The sequence below is a fragment of the Typopeltis vanoorti genome, chromosome 9 (assembly GCF_054136105.1).
Source record: "Typopeltis vanoorti isolate ZY-2024b chromosome 9, IOZ_Tvanoo_1.0, whole genome shotgun sequence".
NCBI classification, from domain to species: Eukaryota; Metazoa; Arthropoda; class Arachnida; order Uropygi; family Thelyphonidae; genus Typopeltis; species Typopeltis vanoorti.
The window spans coordinates 128,001,293-128,027,151 of record NC_143557.1 but is presented as its reverse complement, the minus strand read 5'-3'; the positions used below and the strand labels follow the sequence as shown (position 1 = coordinate 128,027,151).

The window sequence follows — 25,859 nt, the reverse complement described above, 5'->3', positions numbered from 1 at the left end:
TTGGATGAGAAAGAGGTAGAAGCACAGGCAGACAAAAGTTACACCAATAGTTTTTGTAAGGGACAAGAAGGCATGGCTGACATTCTCAATAGTAATGCCCTGAATCAGCATCACATGATTAGCAACATTTTTTTATGTATGTATATAAAAAAAAAAAAAAAAAAGAAATGCCAACTGAATAAATTCTGAATAATTTTCTATGATTTGGATTTCTGAAAATTACTTTCACTTAGGTCCAGTTTGTTTGTTTTTTAACATGAACATAAAAGAGCTAAGCTTTAATGGACAAAGAGAAGGTGCATAACCAACCTCTAAAGCTTAAAAATGATATTTAACATTACTGACTAAAATGTGTTTTAAAATGAATATTAACCATAAAAAAAAACCTGAATATTCTTGAAGAGAAAGATGACCATTAGAATATTTGTCAAACCTTCATATTTGGTTACTACTTAACGATTTTTTTTTAATTTTATATTAATAATGGGACAGAAATAGTATTAGACTGAAAATCTACTACTTTTGTAGTAGAATTTTGGTATTTCAGCATACAATTATTAGTACAGAACTAATAATTGTATGCTGAAATACCAAAATTCTACTACAAAATTAAAAAGGAACAAAACGCTAGAAGTTCCTGTTAAAAAACAAAATAATTGGAGCTATGCAAAAGTAATCTTCAGAAATGCAAACAAAGGAAATTATTACTGTTTACACAAAATTGTTAGTTATAAAAATTCATGCTATTTGGATAACAATAAATTACTTCTCTAAGTAAGGTGTTTTCCTTTTTACTCCTTACCCATTTTAACCATCGTATAAGACTATCTTCAAGTCTTCTCTGACCCTTCTATCTTCCACTATACCAAGAAGAGACCACTGCATACTTCCTCTGATTTTTTTTGCCAGAAAGCCATCTGATAAATTCTTTATAGAGTACCAACCAGTCTTGATCCTCTCCAGTCTGCAGAACTATCATACTCAGCTGGCATTTTTCCAAAAGTAGGGATGCAAGCCTGTATTTGGCCCAGACTTATGCTCATAAAATAAAGGGAGATAACATTTGGCCATAAAACTATCAAATTGTTTCATTTTGGCCCCCTGAAAAAAAAAATGGAGAAAGTAATCAAGAGCCAACTTCTTTGCTACCTGGAGGTAGCAAAGAAGTTGGCTCTTCGTTTAATAATTGTTCATTACATGATATGGTGGATAGCTTTCTCTCTCTTCAGCTTCCCCTCACCAATGACAGAATGCTCTAGAGTTCTATATAGGACCTTGGGAGAAATCACTAATCACAAATCCTGTCCATAGTTTTGCTGATAACAGTAATATTTTTTAATTTTGCAAGACTCTTGCAGTGAATATTTCAATCTTCAATATGTTCCACTCTGGATGTCTTATTTCTCATAAGAAAGATCTGACTCCCCTACCTTCCCTCCCTTCAGATCTCCAGTCAAGATCTCTCTTCTTGGATTGACTTATACCTGTGGCCTTTCTTGGCAGACTTATCATATCCTTCCAGCTTCGTCTTGGGAAAAAACAGTGTTCTCTTCTTCTAGGCCCCCACTTCTCATTTGTGCACCTACCAACATTCCTAGTCTGCTCAACCTTAGAATGCTGTTCTCATATTTTTGGATAGTAAATCAAAAACTTCCCTAAAAATATCATTTCAGGTTTCCATAAGCAGGGTGATGACAATCACCCAAAGGCTTTCACAAACATCCATACCCACATTAAAATTATATATTTAGTTTAATCCTTTATCCAAGTGTAAGCAAGCAAAGTTTGCACATGAAGCATCTTCAGGACTGGGGCAACTCATGGCAAAGGTGGACTGAGTTCTCATCACTTTCCTTAGTATCCTATAATGCAAAGCACATCTCCTTGCAGACATGTATAATGCTATGTATTATACTGGGTAGTGACCCTTCCCATAATGCATAGCATTATACATGTCGGCAAGGAGATATGCTTTGCATTATGGGATACTAAGGAAAGTGATGAGAACTCAGTCCACCTTTGCGACGAGTTGTCCCAGTGATGAAGATACTTCAGGCGCAAACTTTGTTTGCTTATACTTGGATAAAGGATTCAACTAAATATGTAATTTATAGTCTAACCAAGTGAAAAAAAAACGTCCAACATCCATACCCACAGTAGGATATAAACCCACAGCCTGTTGGTTGGAGAGACTTAGCCAACCAGGCCAGCCATACATGTTGTGAATGAGTTTAATGTTCAATATGATAGATATATCATTATTTAAGTGAGGTCTTCCACAGCTTAATGATAAACTTTCACAATGTGGAAGTTTATCATTAAGCATCTTCAGGGAGTCAGACTCATCATGGGAAGCCATACTACTTATCATACTTCTCCTTGAACTCATTTATTGATGAAGCACTCACAAAAAAGCACTCTGAAAACCCATTCTGCCCCCCCTCCAAACTTCATTTCTCTATCCACAATGGCAAACAACTGGCTTTAATTATGATGATGGGGAAATCATGATTTTCTAACACAGTAACAGAAATGTTAGTAGAATTTAACATTCCTGTTACTGTTGGATTCTGCTAGCTACATGTGCAAGAGTTCTCAGGACTAAGCTTCAGGCAAGAATTTTTCAGAAACTTCTGAAACATAGCAGAGCATAGTAAGTGAAGTCTGTCAAAATAAAGGCCAAAATTTGGCAGTTGAATTTTAGATGTGTTAATGATGTTATATCAAACCTGTTAAAATCAGAATGACATAAATTGGAGTTTACTCATTTAAGTTTTTAATCACATGTATAGGAAGCATGTGTAATACATGATTTTATGTTGTTCTCTGTCTGATCTAATGCCATTGTGAATAATCAAACACTTCAAACTCTAGTCTCTGTATGTCATGTATTGAAGGTATATCATTATTATTATTATTTGATGGCCATCTCCAGGGAACAGTCTCTTACAATCTGTTTAACTTGTTTAGCATGCAAGTAAAAAAATCTACTTCTAATATCTTTGCTAATGACACTCTTACTCATCTTCAGATGTAGCTTATATGATAGGTTACGTCTGAAGGATAGAGTTATGATATCATATCATAACTCTATCCTCCTATCATATAGTGAAATTTTTTTTCTGCATCTATCCTCTAAATCCCCTTTAGTAATTTATGTTTCTATCATATCCCTTGTTCTCCACCTGTCACCCAATTTTTTGCAGTCTACAAACTATCATACTCTCCTCACAAGAACATTCTTTTTCACCACCTTATCACCTGCCTCTAAAAATCCTCTCTATCACTTCCTTACCACTAAAAAAAAACCTAGAGGACTAAATCTAATCATAGTCCAGATGTGGTCATATAAAGAGCCTTATAAAGAGGGACCCTAACTTCCCTATTACTATCAGTGCAAATTTCAGTATTCAGGTGATCCTTTCTGCTGTTTTTGCCCATTTCTGTTAGATGTCATCTGGGTAGACATAACAGAAATGTACCAATTATCATTAATGTTTTGAGTTATTAAATAGATAAAGAGGTAAACACTTTGCTACCAGTATTCAGCTTCTTCTTACTGAGGCAGAAGTAAAAGTAGAACAATTATGTGGAATTGTAAAGGCACATAGTAAAGAAATGAGCAAGAGTGTAAAACAGTCAAGCTTGCACTTTAATATTCTGACACTACATTCTTTGTATAAAAGTCAAGAGACGTTCTGTTGCTGTTTCTGATGGAGATGCAACATTTGCCCTATGTTGAAAAGACGTGGGTTTCAATCATGTCTCAAGAGAAACTTTTATATGTGGACTTTTCAGCTGAGTTAGCCAGTCTCTCACATAGAGGTAATGGTTTTTTCTTCTGAGAGCCTCATGTTTTTCACATTTCATATCGGGCAAATCCTTGTTGCCAGAAAGATTCATATTAAGAACATGTAACGTATATGCTGATTACTAGAAAAATCTGTTTCTTTTAAAATGGCTTCATCTTAGTGTTGTGGAGTTTTTAACCATACCAGAGTGTATCAAGCACATGCTGCTAAAATATTTTTCCCATATTATCAATAAGTATCTAATTGTGTACTTCCTCTTTTGTTTACCTTCTTGAACATTTTATTCAGCAATATTACTATTATCATTATGCTTAAGTACCCTTGTAGCATGTTTGGTAATAATGACATATATATATGCTTTCAATGGAAAAAGACTTATCAAATTCTGTCTAAGATATACAGGAACATTTTATAAGGGATTTTCAACAAGGTGAGTTAGAAATCTCATATGGAAGCTGTAAGGGTCTCCCCCTCCCCTAGAAAATTTGGTTTTACTTCTTTCAAAACAGAAAAACTACCCAAAGAACATGGATATCACAAATAACAGTCTGCAGAAATGAAATCAACTTTTATATCTAGCGACAAACAGGCTTACAAAGGCAAAATTTACTCTTTTAAGCACATCAAATCTGCCTGACAGGAGATTTGATGTGCCTATTATACTTTAATATTTTTGTAAATAAAACTTAAAACTGCACATTTAATAAGACTGCAGTACCATATATATAAATTTCAAATATTTTATAAGCAATTTAATTATATGTGTATGCGCTGTTTCAAAATCAGTTGTATTAAATATTAATCTCATCTGAAGTGAAGTTAATTACTGAAATGCCTACTTTATTTCCTTAGGTGGCACCATTCTAGATAATGTTTTTATTCCTTTTTTTTTTATATGATGACAATTCCATCCATAAAAGTTTGAAAACCTATAGCACATTGGTTCTATGTGTGGCTAAGGATTAGACCTGCAACCCTCTTCTAGAAATCACACGTGGTACTTTTTAAGCCACTGGGCCTTCAATAAGCAGGATGACGGTCTCACTACAGGCAATGAAATTTCATCTGCTATCTACAGACATTCACAAATAACCATGCCACTGCAGGATTTGAATCCACAGCTGGAAAGCAGAGATGCTATCCATTCAGCCAACCAAGCTGGCTAACTTTAATTTAAAAAACACTGAAGAAAGTTTTTTTTTTGATTTAGTTATGAAGTCAATTATACTTAACAAGAAATTATATTCTTGTTTAATCCTTTCTCCAAGTGTAAACCAACAAAGCTTCTGTGTGAATATGCAAATTTTGTTTGCTTCCACTTGGATAAAGGATTAGACAAGGATATAATGTCTTGTCAACTATAATTAAAAAGTACCGATTCATATGATCTAATAATCTCCTATATGAGCTATCACGTTTAGAATATAGATTGATTTTGATCAATCCATTTTTCATTTAATTATGTGAAAGTGTGATAACTTTGATAAGTTATCACAAAATGCATTTATTATTCAGTGCCTTCTCTCCTTGGTTATCAGAAATACAGAGTAATGTTTTATCACTTCCAAATCAATATTAAGCTATTTCACAAGTGCAAATACATCAATTTAAGTTATGCATGTCTAAATGTGTGGTTTCAATCACTACACGAAAGTTACTACAAAAAAAAAAAAAAATGTTAAGACAAATCCTCAGTAAGAATTGTTAAAAATGGATTTCAACAAATAATCATTTACTCAGAAGCTGAAAGTTCTGTCTTTTTCTTTCAGACAGAAATTATATTCAGTTACATAAGCAGATTTTTCATTCTCACACACAGAGTAGTACTTTGTGAATATACAACCCACAGGAGACTGCTATAAATCTTTAGTGAGCAACAGGGTAGCCACATTGGGTGAAATATACATGGGGAAATAGGAGAAAGTGGAAATTAAGGAAAACAATATGACTTGCATTCAAAAATTTTGTGGCTTTTTTTTTTTTCTTTTGCAAAAATATTTACAAATCTATGGTATCACTGACACATTTCTTGTAATTTACAGGCTATACATTATGGAATTTCAATAAACTATCAAACATCGTAAATAGTATGTATATATATATATAGATAGATATATATATATTTATTTATTTATTTATATATTTTTTCCTTTATGGCTTATTCTCATCACTGTGAAAAGGTATAGTAAAAGCTAACAAAAACATTTGATATTTTCATTGTAGTTTGAATTGCATATGCAGTGAAAACTTGTTACTTGGCCATAATTTTGGATGCAAAGATTAATTTATGCTGCTGAAAAGAAATCAGCAACAATAGCCATTCATGAAGAAAACAAAGCTGAAATTACACTATCTGTGAATGTGTGTGTGTGTAGTGTGGTAAGCTTCTAGATTAGTTCAACATTATAGAAATAATTTGTATTTAAAAAGCAAGTAACTAAAATAATATCAAGTGCTTTAATAAGATAGAGACAAAATTGATGACATAAGAGAGTTAATTCTCTAAGTCTACAGATTTCTCCATGTTATATATAAAATTTTGCAGTTTTAAATAGCTTTCTCTATTGATTTGATAAAATTCAGCAGGGATCAATCCTCATTCAATACTTCATGTAGTACTGCCAAAAAGAAGAAATAAATTAATAAAATAAAATTTTTGAGTTATCTGAACTTCTGAAAGAAATTCCAGATATATAACTTACCATTTATTCTTCAAAATGAATATGGAAGCTCTTCATTAATCCTGTTTTGATGCATTCTAGTCTTTCAGAACTAATTAGAAGATTGTTCCAATTCATCATCATCATGATAATATATGAAGAGATGCTTCCAAGATCATTTTAGGAACTTCTAATTCTTAACAGAGTATTTACTGCTTCAGCATTCAAATACCAAGAAACGTGCTAACTATCTATCTTCCAGTCTTTAGTGTGACAAGTTTCTTCTAATAGGAGTACTCAACAAACATTATTATTATTTTTATTATGTGACATCTCCAAGGACTCATCAAAGGAGGGGTATGCTACTCTCCATCTCCACCATCTACTGTCCACTACCACTAGTATTTTTTGTCTGTAAATTGCATGTGTTCTTAAGGCCGATTTCCCTGTACATTGGATTAAAAACTTGAGTTTCTGAGAGAAAAAAACCCTGCTACTTCTGTATGAGATTGGCTAACTCATCTTCAATTGAAAAAAACCATATAAAAATTCCTCTCATCATGACAAGAATCATATATGAAGAACAACAAATGTCACAATAACATGTAGAATCCAATAACATGTAAAATCCAATTACATGTTATTGGATTTTATACAGAAAATACAACATGATTACAAAGTTATTATAAAGCTTTTAATAATCTTTTATGGTGTAAATTAAAGATGAAACCTTACAATAGACCTTTTCATAGTTTCAGTAAAACTGAAGCCAATCTCTAAAATCTTATGTGGAAATATTCCATTCTCTGTATTTAGTATACAGAGAATTGGGACTATAAAAAAAATTCTTCCAATGACAGTCAAAAGATTAGATTCATAACAAGATTTCTCATTCCATTTTATAATATCTTGTTCAGACCAGATTTGAATATGCAGAGAGTTGGTTTTACCCAACTGGATTTTGAGAGTTAAAAAGAAATATTAGAGAAAGTTCTTAACAAAAATATTCAAGACTATGAACATAGAAATAATTAAAGTGACAGAGTTTTGTGAACAGGAAATATGAAAAATATATTAAGCTCACAGATTAGAGAGCAGAGACAAAAAAAAATACATTTCAAAGATCAGTGGGAGAAAAGAGAAGCAGAACAGAACAGGACCATCTCTGGGAACTGCATAAAGGTGTAGTTTATATGGGAAATAATGAATTCATTTTTTGCATAATAATAAATTTAGTTTAATCCTTTAACCAAGTGTGAGCAAACAAAGTTTGCGCCTGAAAGTATCTTCAGGACTGGGGTAAGGTGGTACAACACCAGGCAACTCGTTGCAAAGGTGGAGCTCCCATAACGCAAAACACATCTCCTTGCGGATATGTATAATGTTATGCATTAAGGGAAGGGCCACTAACCAGACTAGTTTCGACCTTTATTGAGGTCTCTTCGGTCGGAGCCAGGCCCAAGTGGAGTTACCAAACAGTGTGCCACCTTTTTATTAAATTACTCTGGATTTAGAGAAAGATGTTGAAAGTTTATTTTTCACTTGGTTAGACTATAATAAATTTAGTTTAATCCTTTATCCAAGTGTGAGCAAACAAAGTTTGTGCCTGAAAGTATCTTTAGGACTGGGGTAAGGTGGTACAACACCGGGCAACTTCGTTGCAAAGGTGGAGCAAGCTAACATCACTTTTTGCATGGAGAATGACAGATAATGAAATACATTACTGAAAGAGGCAAATAAGAATTTAGCACAGAGTACAACAGGCATAATGACAAGAGAATGGAGTTCTTGCAATAAGCTTTGACTTCAGGTAGTATGATCATAACAACAAATGAAAAAAAGTCAAGATAATCCTTCATAAAGGAATAAATAGCCCTTTCCTTTAATTATATTAACATTATTAGGTTGCAATTTAAAAATATGCTTCAAAACAACAGACTTCATAAAGGAAAGTGACAATCACTTCCTCTTTATGACATTTGAAATTTTATTTAATGCTAATCCTATAGAAACTAGAAACATCTCATCTCTTTGGCCATATAAATTAATTTATAGTATCCAATTTTGTGGTAATAAGTTTTCACTGCATATACTTTAAATTTACCACACGTAGCAGAGATACTTAAATATTAAATTACTACCAGACTTTTCTGATACAGTATTATGATTGCTAATGTCATCATAATATACAATTCAGATTATCTGGAAAGTTGCGAGTGGGTGTGCACTGAAGTATGTCAAAACACCAAACTTCTTACCATATGAGTAGTAAGGTAGGAATCTAAATTACATAAAAAAAGTTATTTAAAATATAATTTAAGTTTGAAAATGGTAGAAACTAGAAGGAGAAAATAAAAAACTTCTTTTTTACAACTGTGCATAATACTAAACAATTCTAGCAAACTACAAATATAAAAATTATGAAAAAATATGGATTGTTCACAGGACTTGCAAGCATCTTCACATTGCACTGGCCACATTTAACCTTATAAATCACTGAAACATGAATAAATGAATCAAGTTCATTGAGACTAAGTGGTACGTCCAATATTAGTGAAACTTGCACCACTAATAAACTGTGGCTCCAAATATTTTGGATACCATTATCACAACTTGAAATAATACTTTAAAATTCCCTTTTATAATTAATTTATGCAAGTAAATTTATATAATCTACAGTTAAAATATACAACTACATTTGTATCTATGGGACAAATTAAACTGCATTTCATTTCTGATCAGCATTTGTGATGTTACATTGCATCGACTTATAACAATCATGCTAGAAGGGAATTAAACCTTTGCAATTTGAGGCCACATGCAAACAAATGCTAAATAAATAAAAATTTCATAGTCAATTTTATAAAAGTTAAATTAACAGAAAGTAACACATCTGTTCTATGGCAAAAATAAATATATTGATTGTTCTTATAAAAAGCCATTGTTCTGATTTAATTAAATCATGTTATACTGTTTAATTTTTATTACTTTGCATGTGGCTAATTAAATCAGTGCATCAATGGGCTAATTCTGCAAATAAGAACATTAAAACAACTCAAATTTTTTGAGATTATGATGTAATTTTTTTTTTTTTTTTTTAATTTCTGTTGAACCCAAAACTTGAATATTAAGATTTCCTGTATCTAATTCTACAGGAATAGCCAAAAAAAAAAAAAAAAAGGTACAATTTTGAATCAATAATTTATTTAATTTTACTAATCTGGTGAAATTCCAAAATTATCAATGCATTCTGATGGGGGAGGGAAAAAAAGAAGAAAAAAAAAAGACATGCTGCTACATAAATGAATCTCGTCACATTCTGAAACAAGTTCTTACCCATCACTGACTATGTTCTCCCTCAAGGCCCAAGATACACTTTTATTTTTGTCCTAATATCACAAGTGTCTTTGACACTAGGGCTGCAAACAAAACACACAAGGAAGCAGACAGAAATTATCACAGGCTCCAAGTACATCCACACTGATGGCAGCTCAAACTGATATATAAAACATCATCAAACAAACCAATCACATATAAACAAGTATTTGCAACAAATTCCGAGGCACTGTGATCATGGGCCACCCAAGCCTAGATCACTACCACCATTAACACGACTAGGCGGGAGCATAACTTTTTAAAGTGGCACCAGCACCCTGCCCCTCTCTTACCAAAGGGTTATCACAATCCAGTTAGAAGGAAGTGAAAGACTTATTTGTTAGCTGAAGTGATAGTCAAACTCCAGTATGATGTCCACTCTCTGCAACAGGAGCAACATCTCTACCATGGACTACATCATCATATGGAGGAGGCAGTTCATAATGGTTGATTTTACTATCAGACACTTTTGGAAGTCTACCTGATGTTCCTTTACAGTTGACTGATAGGAGAGGAGGAGAGTGGGGAGGTAGAACACACTGGGAAGAACTTGTGCCATGTGATCGAATGACTAGGGGAGTGCCATCAGAAGTCCGCACAAAACTGAGTGGTGTGTAAGGTTTATGAAGCAGATCTGAAGATCCAGATCTGTATGGGAGAGGTGCCTCCCATTTAAGAACTGTCCGGTTAGGAGGCGGTTTAATGCATGTCCGGCAGATTTCATTCTCTTGATCTGAATTCCTCAAATGAACAGCTTTCATACTTCCATAGGGTTGCTCTTCACCATCAGGCAGTGTTACAGATGCTGGGAGACCCAACTCTAGATCCCTCTGTACAGAATGCATTCTTACTTGTTTGTCATGAAAAGCAACGGCTTCTAATTTCTGCCACTGCACACTTGAAGGTGTGTATAAAGCCTGTTAAAGAAAAATCATGTGTTTATTAAGCAAATGTATTACAATTAAACTAACTCATTCAATCATAAAGGAAGAGAAAATAGAGCAAAAATATTAGAATAAATATTACAAAAATATTCTGTAATAGCACAGCCATTTATTAAGATACTGCATAGTATAACAAAATGGAATGAAAGAAATTATTAGTCATGAATGCAAATCAAGAGTCTTCTTCTTCTTCTGCAGCTTCTCCCACTTAAGTGGGGTCACTGTTGATAATGAGTCTCCTCCACACCTTCCTGTCTTGGGCTGTCACCACATCCAAGTTCTTCATCCTCAAGTTCTCTTCTACCAGCTCCCTCCATTTCTTCTTTGGCCGCCCGCGCTTCCGCCTTCCTTGCATATCCATCTGCATGACCCTTCTTCCCATATATTCATCCTCCCTCCTCATCACATGACCAAACCATCTCAACCTTGCCTCCTGTATTTTCGCTCCTAAGTTCGTAACTTTCACTGTTTCCCCTGACATAGTCATTTCTCAGACGATCCTTTCTGGTCACACCGCACATCCACCTAAGCATTCTCATCTCTGCTACTTCTATCCTGCTGATGTTATTTTTCCTCAGGGCCACAGTTTCTATAGCATATGTCATAGCTGGCCTCATTACTGTCCTATAGATTTTGCCTTTCAGATTGATCGGCACCCTCTTATCACATAACACTCCAGCCATCTCCCTCCAGTTCCTTCAACCTGCTTGTATCCTGCATCCCACTTCCTTCTCAGCTCCTCCATCTTCTTCCACTGTTGAACCTAAGTATCTAAAGTCTCTCACCTTCCTGCTGACATTTCCTTCCCGCTCGAGATCTATCTCCTGTCCGCCACCCACTGTGCAACACATACTCTGTCTTACTTCTGCTCGGTCTCATACCTCTCTCTTCCAGTACTTTTCTCCATCTTTCCAGTTTAGTTCCTGCTTCTTCTCTTGAATCTGCACACAGCAAGATGTCATCTGCATACAACATTGTCCAAGGCGCATCTTCTCTCACCTCCTCTGTTACCACCTCTATCACAATATTAAGTAGAAACGGACTTAATGCAAGCCCTTGATGCAAGCCAACTGTTACTTGAAAATTTTCTGTCTGTCCCAGACAGGTCCGAACATTGTCTTCACATTTCTGTACATTTCCCGCAACAACCTGACATATTTCTCCGGCACTTTCTTCTCCCTTAGACACCTCCAGACTTCTTGCCTTGGCACTCTATCGTATGCTTTCTCCAGATCAATAAATGCCAGATGTAGTTCCCTTTGTTTCTCTTGATACTTTTCCATCATCTGCCGTAACCCAAAGATAGCATCTGTTGTTGATCTACCAGGCATGAAGCCAAATTGTTCCTTTGCAATCTCCACCTCTTTCCTCAATCTACCATCAAGAACCCTTTCTAAGATTTTCATTGTGTGGGACATCAACTTTATTCCTCTGTAATTGTTACAGTCTTGTGCATCCTCTTTACCCTTGTAGATGGGGACAAGAGTACTCTCCCTCCATTCCTCAGGTATATTTTCCTGTTGGCAAACTTTCATGAACAGGTCCCACAGCAGGTCAATTCCCTCTTCCCCCAGTGCCTTCCATGCCTCCACTGGAATTCTGTCGAGGCCCGCCGATTTTCCATTCCTCATCCTCTTCATGGCCTCCGTCACTTCCACTCTACTGATGTTCTTCACCATCCCCTCAGAAGGCTGCCCATCTCCTCTGTGAGTCCTTGCATTTTCCTCATTCAAAAGTCTCTCAAAGTATATTTTCCATCTGTTTCTTATGTCCACATCCCTCCATAATACTCTTCCTTCAGCGTCTTTGATCTGCCTCACATGTAAGATGTCCTTTGCTGCTTTATTTCTACATTTCGCTAGTTGGTAAATTTTTCTCTGTCCTTCCTTTGTTTCTAATTGATCATAAAGATTTTGATATGCCATGGCCTTCGCCTGTGCCACAACTCTCTTGGCTTCTTGCTTTCTCTCTCTCTCTCTGTCCTCTTCCACTCTTGATTCATCCCACTTCTGCTTTGCCTTCCTCTTAGCTGTCACTGCCACTTGTACAATGCAATTGTACAATGCAAATCAAGAGTCAAAGTCTCAAAAGTAAAGTAGCTAAAATAAAAGAAAACAGCATCTCTGTAGCACAGATGGAAGAATGATGAGACATGCATCCTTCAATTGAAAAGACCTGAATTCAATTCTCATTACAACAGAAATCTTTATATGGTTTTTTTCAGTTGAAGTTGGGTTAGGTGATCTCATACCAGGTTAACAGGGTTCCCACTTCCTGGAAGCTCAGATTTTTCATCTTGCAAAATAGGCAAATCAGCCAGGAAACATGCACAATCAACAGACAAAAATACTATAGAGTGGGTGATTAGATGGTGGATCATGCAGAATTGTACAGTGTTGTGTAGTGACCTTCTGTGATGAGTCCTCATACTTCATGGAGAGGTGCTACCATTAGTAATAAATAAAATAAATTCCATACCGTGTACTGTATTTGGAAATGTTCAGGAAGCAAAAGACTCATGCAGTAGGTTTCACTTAACCAGAAATATTTCCATCATAGGGAACCTTAATCTCATTCACATTCCCAACAATCATAATGCATGCTAGCAATGCATTCCAGTTGCCAGTAAAACATCTGCTCTTCACATCTTTCTTCACTGCACCTTTATACAACTTCCAAGGAAGGCCTTACTCTAGGTATAATTTTTTTTATTAATTCTGTAAAATCCTTCAGCTATCTATCATCTCTTTTTAGCCTATCCACTGAACTCTGCAATTTACATTTCCTCACCTTGTTCCCATAAACAACATTATGAAGTTCTGATATAGCCTTCATACTCAATTCTGAATCCTTCCAAGGCTTCCATATCATAATCAAAACAAAGTGATCAAACCAAATGTAAACATAATAGCTTGCATATGTGTAGCCGTGTGATTAAGACTTTATACAGTAGTACAACCACCTCATAGAAGTGATGTACCGTGAAGTCTTGGCAATATTAGCAAATGTGCTCAACTGAAGATAGAGCTCTATCTTAGTTAGCAGTATCAGCATCACTCCTCATAATTCTCCATACCTTTCAATCCTTAGCAAACAACTGAACATGCCCTGTGATTCATATCAATACATGTCAATATTCTTAACAAATGGATTGAACAAAAGTGCCAACAGCATAACCCTGTGACATGTAACTAGTTACTTTCCTATTTTGAAGCACTCTCTCTCCTCTCCCAATAGGAAACTTACATGTATTATCCTGATAACTAATCTTCTATTCATATGACTAATATAGTATATATCCCCCCACCTCAAAATTAAATGCCAAATTGCCATGTGGAAGTCTGTCAAATTCCATGAATATCAACTGTATATGATAACCCCCCCCCCTTTCACAATCTCCCTTTTCCAGCAGATGTGCCACTTGACTATAAAATACAAGATTGCAAAAACAAGACCTGCCCTTTACTAACCCATGCTAACTGTTACAGAGAATTGTATCTAACAACTTAATCCTACATTATATTAGCAACTAGTATTTCCTGCACTTTAACCACAACTTCAAATATACAAATCCAGCCCATGAATGTAAACATCAGTGTTGGTATGACTTTTGTGCAGTGGCACTATTTGCTCTCCTTTCATTCCTACCTATTGGAAGACTCATTAAACAAGCAATAAAAATGTTTTATACATTCCGTAAAATATGTGATGATATATCATCCGATCCTTTTTTAACATCTAGCCTAATTGACACTTCTAATTCATTTATTTCCACTGGTCCCTGTTGTATTCGTCTCCTTCCTAGGTACTGCACGGCATCGTTCATCACATAGTATGAAAATGTGCTCATTAAATAATTCCATTATATCCTTTATAGTTACACTATCACCACCATTGTCACTTGTCCACAATTATTCTCATCTCACTTGCCACACAGTGGAATAACTCCCTTGGAAGGCCCGCAACTTCATTCTTAACTAATGCTGCAATATTATATAGTGAAACCTGTGGAGTATTCATAACTTAAACATACACACACATGACCACAGTACTTAAATTATTTAATAAATAAATATTTTGTCCTAAGCATCTTAGGACGAAATAATATTTACTTATTACTTATTTGTTATTCCTAATATTCTTTGAAATTATATTACTGTACTAATGATGTCCTAAGATACTTAGGACGAAATATTTACTTATTAAATAATTTAAGTACTGTGGTCATTTGTGTATGTTTAAGTAATGCTGCAATGTTATGGCCAGAGTTGTTCTTTTCTCTTATAAGTGTTCTTTTTTCTAGAGAAAAGGACACTTATAAACCTGAAGTCCTGAACCATCCAGAAAAATATCACTACCGAATAATCTGTCCAGTGGAGCATATAATTAAAGAAAAACCAAGGGAATTTCCAATCAGGAAATTTTTGGGAAATTCCTAGACACTATTTTAGTTATTGTGTTGAGTGATTGGAGATTTATAGAGCATTGGTGAATGATGTGGTCTAAGAAGAGTAGCCCAAATTTTTGAAATCTTGAGGCCATCATGTTTATTTAGGCTAGAAGAACTAAAGAAGTTTGAAGAACTTACAAACTTCATTAATCCTCCTATCATACCAGAACTTGTAATGATGTAATATTTGGGTTCCTTGCCACCTGAAGATAGTGTTAACAAGGAAGCTGAAATGCCAACTAAACTTTTTAAATGTACAGTGAGCATTTCCAGATGTAGTTAAATTTGCAGTCTTTTACACTGAATGCTGTATGCAATTCGACCCTTCACAAAGCCATTCCACCCAACCCTACCCAATTCTGTCATTGACTAACTTTTCAATATACTTTTAACACCACTGCTGAGATACTCATGGGTTATAATATGTTACCACAGTCGTAAAGCCTCCTTTACACAAAGGAATTATTTTGCTCTCCTTTCACTTACTATTATTATTATTATAAGGGCACCTCCATAAGTACAAAGAACCAAACCATCTACACAATATCTATTGTGCATCTCCTTCTTCCAAGCAAAAAATCTAGTCCTCACATTGTTGCTAACAACACTCTTAATTGATTTCTAGGAATGACTTATTCTGCTTCATCTAGCCAAGTGCTGAAATATTTCCTCTTCCTTAAGCTTTCATTACCCATTTAGTAACTCAAATGTTTCTATATCCTCTCTTTTCACTGATAAGAAAAACCAACTTTTGAAACACTCAATCTCTTCTCAAAAGGAGCATTCCACAAACTACTCACCACCATCTTGGTCAGTTGCTTACGCATCCTCTCCACTACTTCCTTATCCACAAGAAACCCAGATGACAAGACTGGCACAGTAATCCAGATGTGGACTTATCAAGACCTTATGAAGAGGAATGATAACTTTCTTATCTCTGCTTGTTAGCATGTTCTTCAATTAACCAAAACTAAGAGCTATTTGCTATTTATGAACTATTTCTCTCTGAACTTCAATTAGTGTTTTCTTCAATGACCAAGTAAACCTAAGAGCTACCTAACAGAGGGAAGATACCTCTGATCTTCAATTCTTTATCTTCCACCACCTCCAGATCCCTAGCTTTATTAATTTCGTGGAGTACAGTTCCATCAATGCAGCACACAGCATATAATCTTTTATTCCAAACTGCACAGATTTACACTTTTCCACATTAAACTGGTACCCATTAGCCTTTGTCCATACTGTCAGACTATTTAAATCATCCTGTATGCTCTCTACATCACCCTGATTAACTATTACCTCATCCAGTTTTGCATCATCAGCAAACAACTGAATAATTTACCCTTGAAATCATTTCCTGTATCATTTATGTACAAATCAAACAGTAAAAACACAGAGCCTTGCAGCACACTACTAGTCACCTGCTTGTCTAAATTCTGCTCCTCAATATACTACTTTGTGGTATCTTTCTATCAGCCACTCTCATATCCATATCACCAGGTTTGTATTCATTCCCATTTGGTCCAATTTGCATAAGAGTTCCATGTGGTGTCCTGTCAAATGTCATTAAAAATTGAATAGCACAATCGTGTAGCCATTCCTTTATCCAACTCAGCTGTCACTCTATTATAAAAAAAGTAAATTATTAACACATGACAAGCCCTTCACAAAGCCATACTGTCTCTCCCCCCCCCCCCAATAGAGTATCATATTCTCTTCTGTCTATCCTTGACCAACTTTTCAATACTTTTACACCACTGCTGAGATACGCATGGAGCAATAACTTGCTACCACAGTCTTAGAGCCTCTTTTATACAAATGAATTATTTTGCTCTTTTTTCACTCCCTTGGGATTTTACCATAGCTGCGACTTAAGTTAAACAGCCTAGTCAGAGGCACTGCTAGTTCCTTTCCACATTCGCATAAAATGTATGCTGATATCCCATCTGATCCCACATCCATATCTGCATTAATAATCTGCAACATCATAAGTACATCCAATTCATCAGCCTTTATTCTCACATTAATTCCTCTCACAGCAGTATCCTCCTGTCGATGATATACCCTTGCAAAATGTTCACTCAATAGTAACTCAACTGTTTCATCTGTTACTATCAATATTTGTTAAAGTTATCCTTCCATAGTTATTTTCCTTTTACTTGCTACACAGTGAAAAAATCTTTGGGATTCCCTTTGGCCTGCTTGGCTAATATCTTCTTATAATCTGATTTTGCTTTCCTTACCATGATGATCACCTTTCTTCTTATACACCCCTCCACAGCATTTTCTTTGTTTGCAGCTCTTGCTTAATGATACTCATCAATCTGACTTCTACCTGATTTATTCTCCTGACTTAGGTATACAGTCTGATCTGGTGTCTTTCAGATACCCCTTAACTATTTCCCATGCTACTAACATCCTTCCTTTGCAGATTTTTATGATATGACAATGTTTTAAGTTGCATTCTAAGGCTTATAATAATAATCACCTATCCTGTAGTTCTACACTTATCCTTTCTTCAACTGAAAATTCCATGTTTCACAACTTCCCAAATCAAGACAGCATGATCACTCTCCCTAGATGGGGACAATGACCACCTTGGGTTACAGCCGGATCTGTTGATCCTATGATCAAATCTAATACATGGAATTTAGTAGATGAAGAAATTCCATTTCCTTCCTACTGTGTAATCTTTCCTCCTTCCAATCTGTGTCTGCATAGTTGAAGTTCCCTTAATAATTACTCACCTTTCACTCTTTCCACTGATTTGATGATTATGTCTTCTACATTTTCTCTGGCATCCCAACCTGTCTTACAGCACAAACCAACTGTATATTTGGTCCTAATAGCCTCAATCTCAACCCAGATTGCCTCAAATAAACTATCATTTGCAAGCCTGTCTTCTACTCTTTTTAGCTGAAATTCATTTGCTATCATTAACATTACCTCTTCCTCCCCCATTCTATCTTCGATATCCTCCCAGAATATACTAAACCTTCATTCACATTCTATCCCTGTAACTACATCATCTGCTGTTGGCCAAGTCTCACTAATGTCTATAACTGTTGGTGAGGCTGCAATAACCAATGACAAAAACTCTGCCCTCTTATTCTTGATACTTTTAGCATAAAAAAATCTGATAATGCCTTTTACTCCAATATGGGCAGATATGGCCAATTTAGCCCTGTCTAACTTTTGGAGACTAAGGGGAAAGTTCAATTTCTACTGGTAGCTGATTAGAGATGCTTGGCCCAAGAGTAGTGTTAGTAACAATTGTGTCACGGGTGCACATTTGAAAGAGAAGGATGGTGGGAAAGAGAGGTGAAAAAATGTTAAAAAATCAGGAAAAAAGAAAAAGAGCGATTTTAAAACAGTAACGGATGTTAAAAGGGACGAAAGTGAGGCGAGAGTGGCAGAAAGAAATGAAATTGAGAGAACGAATGAAAGTAGAAATGGTGTGACGCAGAAATCGCAAGTGAAAAAATTGAAAGAATAAATGATAGCGAAAAAAGAATGAATGATGGCGAAAGTTGGGCTGAAAGTACTGAAACAAAGAAAGATGAATGAGAGTAAAAGTGAGAAGAATGACAGCAAAAGTTGGATGCATGTTAGTCCGAAAGTACGGAAACAAAGAAAGATAAATGAGAGTGAAAGTGAAAAGGATGATAGTGAAATTTTCACTATATAATTTAAAGAAATTACAACGTACTAGGATATACATTAAAATAAATCTTAATATATTTCAATATTTTGGCAATGTCACGTTGCCATTTTCAAGAACTTAAGTACAAGACACGTGCACGCAGGCACAACAAAACAGTAAGTGAGGAAGAAGTAGGAAGCTATTATTTCTCCTAAAGTCCTGATTGTGCCCTCTAGTGGGCAATGTTGGTATTCTTGGGTGATTGGGCTGAAGGTCTTCTGATGTAGGTTTCCCAAATTTGAGGAAGTCTCATGCAGCCAAATTTGTTGAGGTTTGGATCGTTTCTTAGGGCTGAAGCTGATTCCATGAAAAGCCTTTCATATCTGTATTTGCTATGGCGTATTATCCTGGCTTTCTTCCACCGTATTCTATGGCAGGTATCCAGCGCATGGTCAGCAAGACCAGAGTGGCTGTATTGGTGAAAATGGATGTAGTCCTTGTGTTCTGAAATTCTGATATTTGCTGTCCTGCTTGTTTGGCCAAAGTAGGACAGCTTACAGCTGCAAGGGACTGGTATACACCAGGTAGGTCTTTAGTAGAGCAGATAAGGGATGCCAGTTTTTTATATAGTCTGTAACAAGAAGTTAAATTATGTTTTTTTAAGATTTTTGTGATTTTTTCCGAGGTACCTCGGATGTAGGGTATGGTGATGGATTTAGAGTAATCCTTGTTGTGAGGGGGGGGGGAGGTTGTGGTTTACTGGTTTCAATATTTTTTGGATTTTTTTTTTTTTGGGGGGGGGGTAGCCATTGGCTGAGAAAGTTTGAGAATGTGGTTTAGTTCTGTGGTTAGGGCATTGTCATTCGAGCAGATAAGTTTAGCCCTGTTGTGTAGTGTCTTAATGACTCCATATTGTTGTGAGGAGGGGTGGTGGGATTGTTGGTGAATGTATCTGCCTGTATGGGTGGGTTTTCTATATACTGAGAAAACCAAGGTTCCATCAGGCTGGCGGGTGACTAGTGTGTCTAAGAAAGGAATGCAGTTGTTTTTTTCCTCTTCCAGGGCGAATTTGATTCTGGGGTGTTGGTTGCTTAAGTGTGTTAAGAAGGAGAGGAGTGCATCGGAGCCATGTGGCCAAATAGCGAATACATCATCTACATAGCGAAGCCAAACAGTTGGTTTTTGTGGGGCAGAGTTTAAGGCTTTCTCTTCAAAAGTCTCCATATAAAAGTTGGCCAAGGGTGGGGAGAGTGGAGAACCCCATGGCTGTCCCCTCTATTTGTTTGTAGAATTTTCCTTGCCAAACAAAATAGCCTGAGTTCATTGTGAACTGAAATAGGGCTGTGATATCGGGAGGAAATTTAGCTTGGATTAGCTCTAAGGATTCTTTGAGTGGGACATTTGTGAATAAGGAGGAGACATCAAAACTGACCATTATGTCAGTGTGTTTGAGTGTAAGGTTTTCTATGCTGGCTTTGAAGTGCGCTGAGTTTTTTATGTATGAAGGTGTGTTGCCAATATAGTGTGAGAGAGCTTTGGCCAAATGTTTAGCTAGTTTGTATGTGGGGGAATCAGTGCCATCCACTATGGGACGTAATGGCACATTTTCCTTGTGAATTTTTGAGAGTCCATAAATACGGGGGGGGGGGTGTTTATGGAGTTGTATGGTTTTAATTTGTTAGTGATTTCCACAGGCCAAGAAGTGACCTTCTTAAGGAGCCTGTGAAGTTTTCTAATTTGTGAGTTGGTGGGATTGTACTCGACAGGGATCTCACAATCCCACCAACTCACAAATTAGAAGGATGAATGAGAGGGAAAGTGAGAAGAGGGGGGGGGGTCGAGAGTTATAAAGTTAGAAAGATTTAATGATAGAGAGAATCTGTCGCGAGATTCGGAAAGTGAATTGGATTGGATGAGGCAAGAAATGAAATGGATGCGGAATGAAATTAAGAGAATTCAAGTCAAAACTATTAAAATAAATCATGATGGCATGAAAGAGTTAATGAAAGATGAGCAAGTGGCGTTGTATGGCGACTCCATTATTAAAGGTATGTTAGAGGATAAAATGCACAAGGTATGTTTTCCAGGCGGTAAAATGAGTAGAGTGATTGGGGCATTGGATATGAGACGGGAGTGAGCAAAAAAGTTAATTGTATTATTGGTACAAATGATTTGAGAGAGAACAAAGAGCATGTCAGAATGAATGTCAGGAGGCTGCTTGGAAAGATAAAAGAGAATAGTGTGACAGGAAGGGTAGTCAGTGTGTTGCCTAGGTATGATTGTGGTGAAATGAGGCGGAGAGCAAGGATTATGAATGATATTCTGGCTGAAATGTGTGAGAAGATAGGAGTACAGTTTGTTAATGGGTGGAATGAGTTTGAGGGACGAAGTGAGCTGTATGGGAGCGATGGACTGCATTTGAGTGGTTATGGTGTAAATCGCTTGGAGAGACTGCTGCTGGAAGGTAGAGAAGTGAATAGAGAGAATGAATCAGATCGAGAGGGGAGAGATGTGGAACAGCAGGAGAGTAAGACAGGAGAAATTGAAGAAGTGGAAATGAATGGGGAAGTGAGTGGTATGAGTATAGAAAATGAGAGAATAGGTGTGCAAGAGGAGCAGGGAAATGGGGAGGCTCAGGGTGGACAGGGGTACACAGCGTGAGAAAGGTGGATGCTCCAAGAGGAGGTGAGAGCATGTGTAGGCAGGAAAGAAAAGGGGATGACCAGGGATCAAGAGGAAACAGATGAAATTGAAAAGAGTTCTAAAATGAAGAAGCAGAAAGGGAAATGGCCCCAGTCCAGCATGGCAAGATCACATTGAGTGAGTGGTATCAGTGGAACTAACTGTAGATCCAGAAATGAGCTGTCGTGTTTGTATACCAATGCTAGAAGTATAAGAAACAAGGCAGATGAAATGGTTGCACTAATTGCGTCTGTTCACTCAAAGATTGTCGGAATAAGTGAGACATGGTTAGATGATGATGACATCCTGACAGGAATAGAGATGGAAGGGTATGATATGTTTTGTGAGGTAGAAGGGGTAAAAAGGGAGGGGGAGTGCTATTGATGATAGAGAAAGAGTTATGTCCATACAAGGTAGAGATGTAAGAGAGAAATAGGGCCAGTGGTTTTCAGTATGGTGTGAGATAGAGGTGAATAGAACCAAATACTTGATGGGATGTTGTTATAGACCTAGTAATGTGGATGGTGGTGATAGTGAAATGTATAGTCAAATAAGCCAAGCAAATAAGAAAAGGGTGATCATTATGGGTGATTTTAATTATGGCAATATAGACCGGAATGAAGAGATAGCAACTGGAAGTAAAGAAAATTAGTTTCTTGAGTTTTTGAGGGATAACTACCTCAGACAGTATGTAACAGAGGGCACACGAGCATTAAGGGTCTTGGATTTGGTCATCTCATCAGAGGATGTAATTATAAATGAGGTGTCAAATCATCCACCAATTGGTGAAAGTGACCATGAGGTGATTACCTGGTTGCCAGCAGTGCAAGGACCCCCTGTGAAAAAAGGGTATATGTGGAAATACAAGGGGGGGGGGTGATTATGAAGAGCTCAGGAGACAGCTTGTGGGTGTAGCATGGAATGAGGAGTTAGCTGGAAAAGAGTTCAATGCAGCTTGGGGGATTTTCAAAAAATATTTAGTAGATGCAATGTCTAAATGTATTCCAAGGGTGAGAAGGTTAAATAAGGTAGGTGTGAGATGGATGAATAAAGAGATTAAGCATGCGATACAGAGAAAAAGGGCATTGTGGAGGCAGCATAAGAGAAGTGAAAGTAACCAATTTCATGAGGTCTACAAAGACCAGGCAAGGAGGGTGACTTGGTTGGGGAGAGTAGCTAAAGAGAGGTATGAACAGCAGTTAGCTAATGAAGCCAAAAAGAATCCTAGGGAGTTCTTTTGATATGTAGCCAGCAAAAGAAAGAATGATTATGGAAGGATGACATTGATTGGAGGAAATGGTATAAAGACAGCTGTTGCACAATGTGTGGTGGAGATACTTAATGAGCAGTTCATAAAGATCTTTCAATCTTGTGAATGTGACTTCATGGAGAGATTGAGAGCAGTTGATGATGGGGAGGAGAGACTGACTGTGAGTGATTAAGAGGTGTTTGGGGAGTTGAGTAAACTAGATGTAAATAAGGCTGTGGGACTTGATAATATATCACCGCGTATTCTGAAGGAATGTGCCAGAGAGTTGACACCTGCCTTGACATATTTTTTTAATACGAGTCTTGCACTTGGTCAAGTTCCTAAAGAGTGGAAGGAGAGCAAGATTGTGCCACTTCATAAAGGAGGTGATCGAACTCAAGCATCAAACTATAGGCCTATCTCTGTGTCAGGTGTTGTGGTTAAGTTGTTGGAGAAGCTTGTGAGAACTAGGATCCAGAGTTGGGTTGACAACAATGGTATAATCTTTGATGGACAGCATGGATTTGCTAAAGGGAGGTCATGTTTTAGTAATCTACTTACTTATTACAATAAAGTGACTGCTTCCTTGGACAGAGGAGAAAGATACACAGTAATATACTTGGATTTCGCAAAGGCTTTTGATAGAGTACCTCATGATAAGTTGACAGTCATACTAGAGCAGGTGGGGTTGGATATTAGATTAGTGCATTGGATTGGAGACTGGCTATCTGATAGGTATCAACAAGTTGTGTATGGGGGTGCGATATCCAGGAAAAGGAAAGTCACTAGTGGAGTGCCTCAGGGATCTGTTTTAGGGCCATTACTATTTAACTTGTATATTAATGATATTAGCGAAGATTTGGATGGAGATATTCAATTGTTTGCAGATGATGCAAAGTTGGGACGAACCATAAAGAGTAGTGAAGATGTTGTGGCCTTGCAAGAAGACTTGAATAAATTGAGTGATGGGGCAAGCAAATGGGGATGTGAGTTCAATGTTGCAAAATGTAAGGTTTTAAAATTTGGAAAACAAAGATGGGATGCAGAATTTATGCTTAGGGAGAATATATTGTTGGAGGTAGAGGAAATAAGAGATCTGGGGGTGATAGTGGATAAGGATCTAAAATTTAGGGGACACATCGCCAAAATTGTGAAGACAACACAAAGACTTCTGGGAATGATGCGGAGGACACTGACATGTAGAAGTAGGGAGATTCTTGTTCCATTGTATAGGGCTTTGATTAGGCCACACATGGACTATTGTGCCCAGATTTGGTCACCGGGTTTTCAGAAGGATGAAGAGATGTTGGAAAGGGTCCAAAGGCAACTGACTAAGGTAGTTTCTGACCTATAGAATGTTGAGTATGAGGAAAGATTGAGAAGATGTAATTTGCAGAGTCTGGTGGAGAGAAGGAAGAGGGGAGATATGATAGAGACCTACAAGTTGGTGAGGGGTTGTTATAAGATCAATGGTGGAGAAGTTCTACAGAGAATAGTGGGAGATCAGGGGAGAACCAGAGGTCATCCCTGGAAACTATATAAAGAGGGTGTGAGTAGGGGAGTGAGAGGTAGGTTTTTTTCGTGCAGGGTTGTGAATGATTGAAATGCCTTGCCTGAGAGTGTGGTGTCTGCAAGGAATTTGAGTGTGTTTAAGACACGGTATGATGAGATGTGTGTGTGATAAAAGGACCTCCCAGATGAGTCTTTGACTCCATGAGGTCTTGGGAAATAATAATAATAATAATAAGTCCGCGCGGTTAGCCTTGTGGCTATGCGCTTCGCAACCATATGCCTGGGGAAGGAGTGTCCTAGGTTCGATTCCCGTCGGTAACGTGAGGAGCTGAAGGATCTTCCTCAGCCATAGTCAAGTTAGCCAGTCTTAGGCGTGGACAGCAGGGTTTTTTCCCCAGTTTATTCTGGGGTTTTTCATCCCGCAAAACTGGCCTTGAGAACTCGACACTACAGGCCATAGGATACACTGGGGCATAAGGCTGACCACCTTATCCTGTAAACGGAGTGAAGTCCGATGATCAATGAACCCTCGACACCGCAAGGTAAAAGAGGGTATAAGGAAGATGATGATGATGATGATAATAATAATAATAATTATAAATGGCCTCCGGTGAAGAGAGGCAGACAAGTGCTGCCATCTCGTTGCTGCTAACACTATATTAATCTCTCAAATAGTGTGGATGCTATGATCAATTTTCTTGAGTTTAAGGGATGAAAAACCTGCTTGCCCATGCCAGAGATTCACTACTCAGGAATTGGTTGCAAAAAGGCTTAAAAAAAAGTTTTTCTAGTCAGTGACTAAAATCAAACTTAGAACTGTCCTCCTTCAGGTAGTCAAAGTGCTATGGATGTAAGCATCATTTCCACAGGGCTAACACTAGCACTGCTGTATATATAAACTGTAGCAAATCCCCCCCCACACACACACACCAAAACTATTTACATCTCGTATTGACTTCCATATTGTTGCCTGAGAGACTAGATTATGCATAGTTTGCCCTTCTAGCACTCAGTTACTCACCTCATACTAACCAGCTCTATCCAACTGATTTAATTTTCCTGGCTTTGCACTTTCACACTCTTAGTGAACAAACCTTTCTCTATCTCTAGGTGCATAACTAGAAATCTATTCAGGTGCAGTATGTCAGCATTATATAAGTACTTTCCTTCATCAGATTTAGTTAGGACTACAATCTTTATGCTATTCCTTCTCAACATGTGCATTGTTTCATTTGTAATCATTGTTCTCCTCCTCAATTCTCACTTTTCTTTTAGCTTTTTCCAATAACTCATGCAATATTTTTTACCTTTCAAGTCATTCGTGCCAGCCAAAAATAACTCTTTCACCTTACCTTTAAGCATCCTGACAGGTTTACTAATATTATTCATTTCTGTGCCAGGGGAAACAAGATTTTGTCATGCTTTGATTACGTGCTTATCTTATCATAGAATCACCATAAAATATTTTTCCTGACCCTATTTCTCTCATTTATTCATACAATCATGTTTCCTACCTTTCTCAGCTCTAGTAA

General features: G+C 36.8%; 1 protein-coding gene across 3 annotated transcripts in view; it reads right to left on the bottom strand.

The window, feature by feature from the left end:
- Positions 1 to 25,859, bottom strand: part of LOC150103527 (low-density lipoprotein receptor class A domain-containing protein 4-like) — a 282,835-nt gene that overhangs the window by 16,071 nt on the left and 240,905 nt on the right. For 2 of the 3 annotated variants that reach the window (XM_090398264.1, XM_090398263.1), the window contains exon 4: positions 5,530 to 10,764. In XM_090398264.1, coding sequence (XP_090254390.1) covers positions 10,204 to 10,764 — 561 coding nt within the window. In that variant the 3' untranslated portion in view covers positions 5,530 to 10,203. Of the gene's footprint in view, positions 1 to 5,529; positions 10,765 to 25,859 lie in introns of those variants that run through there. The other variant, XR_016548852.1, reaches the window with a different exon arrangement.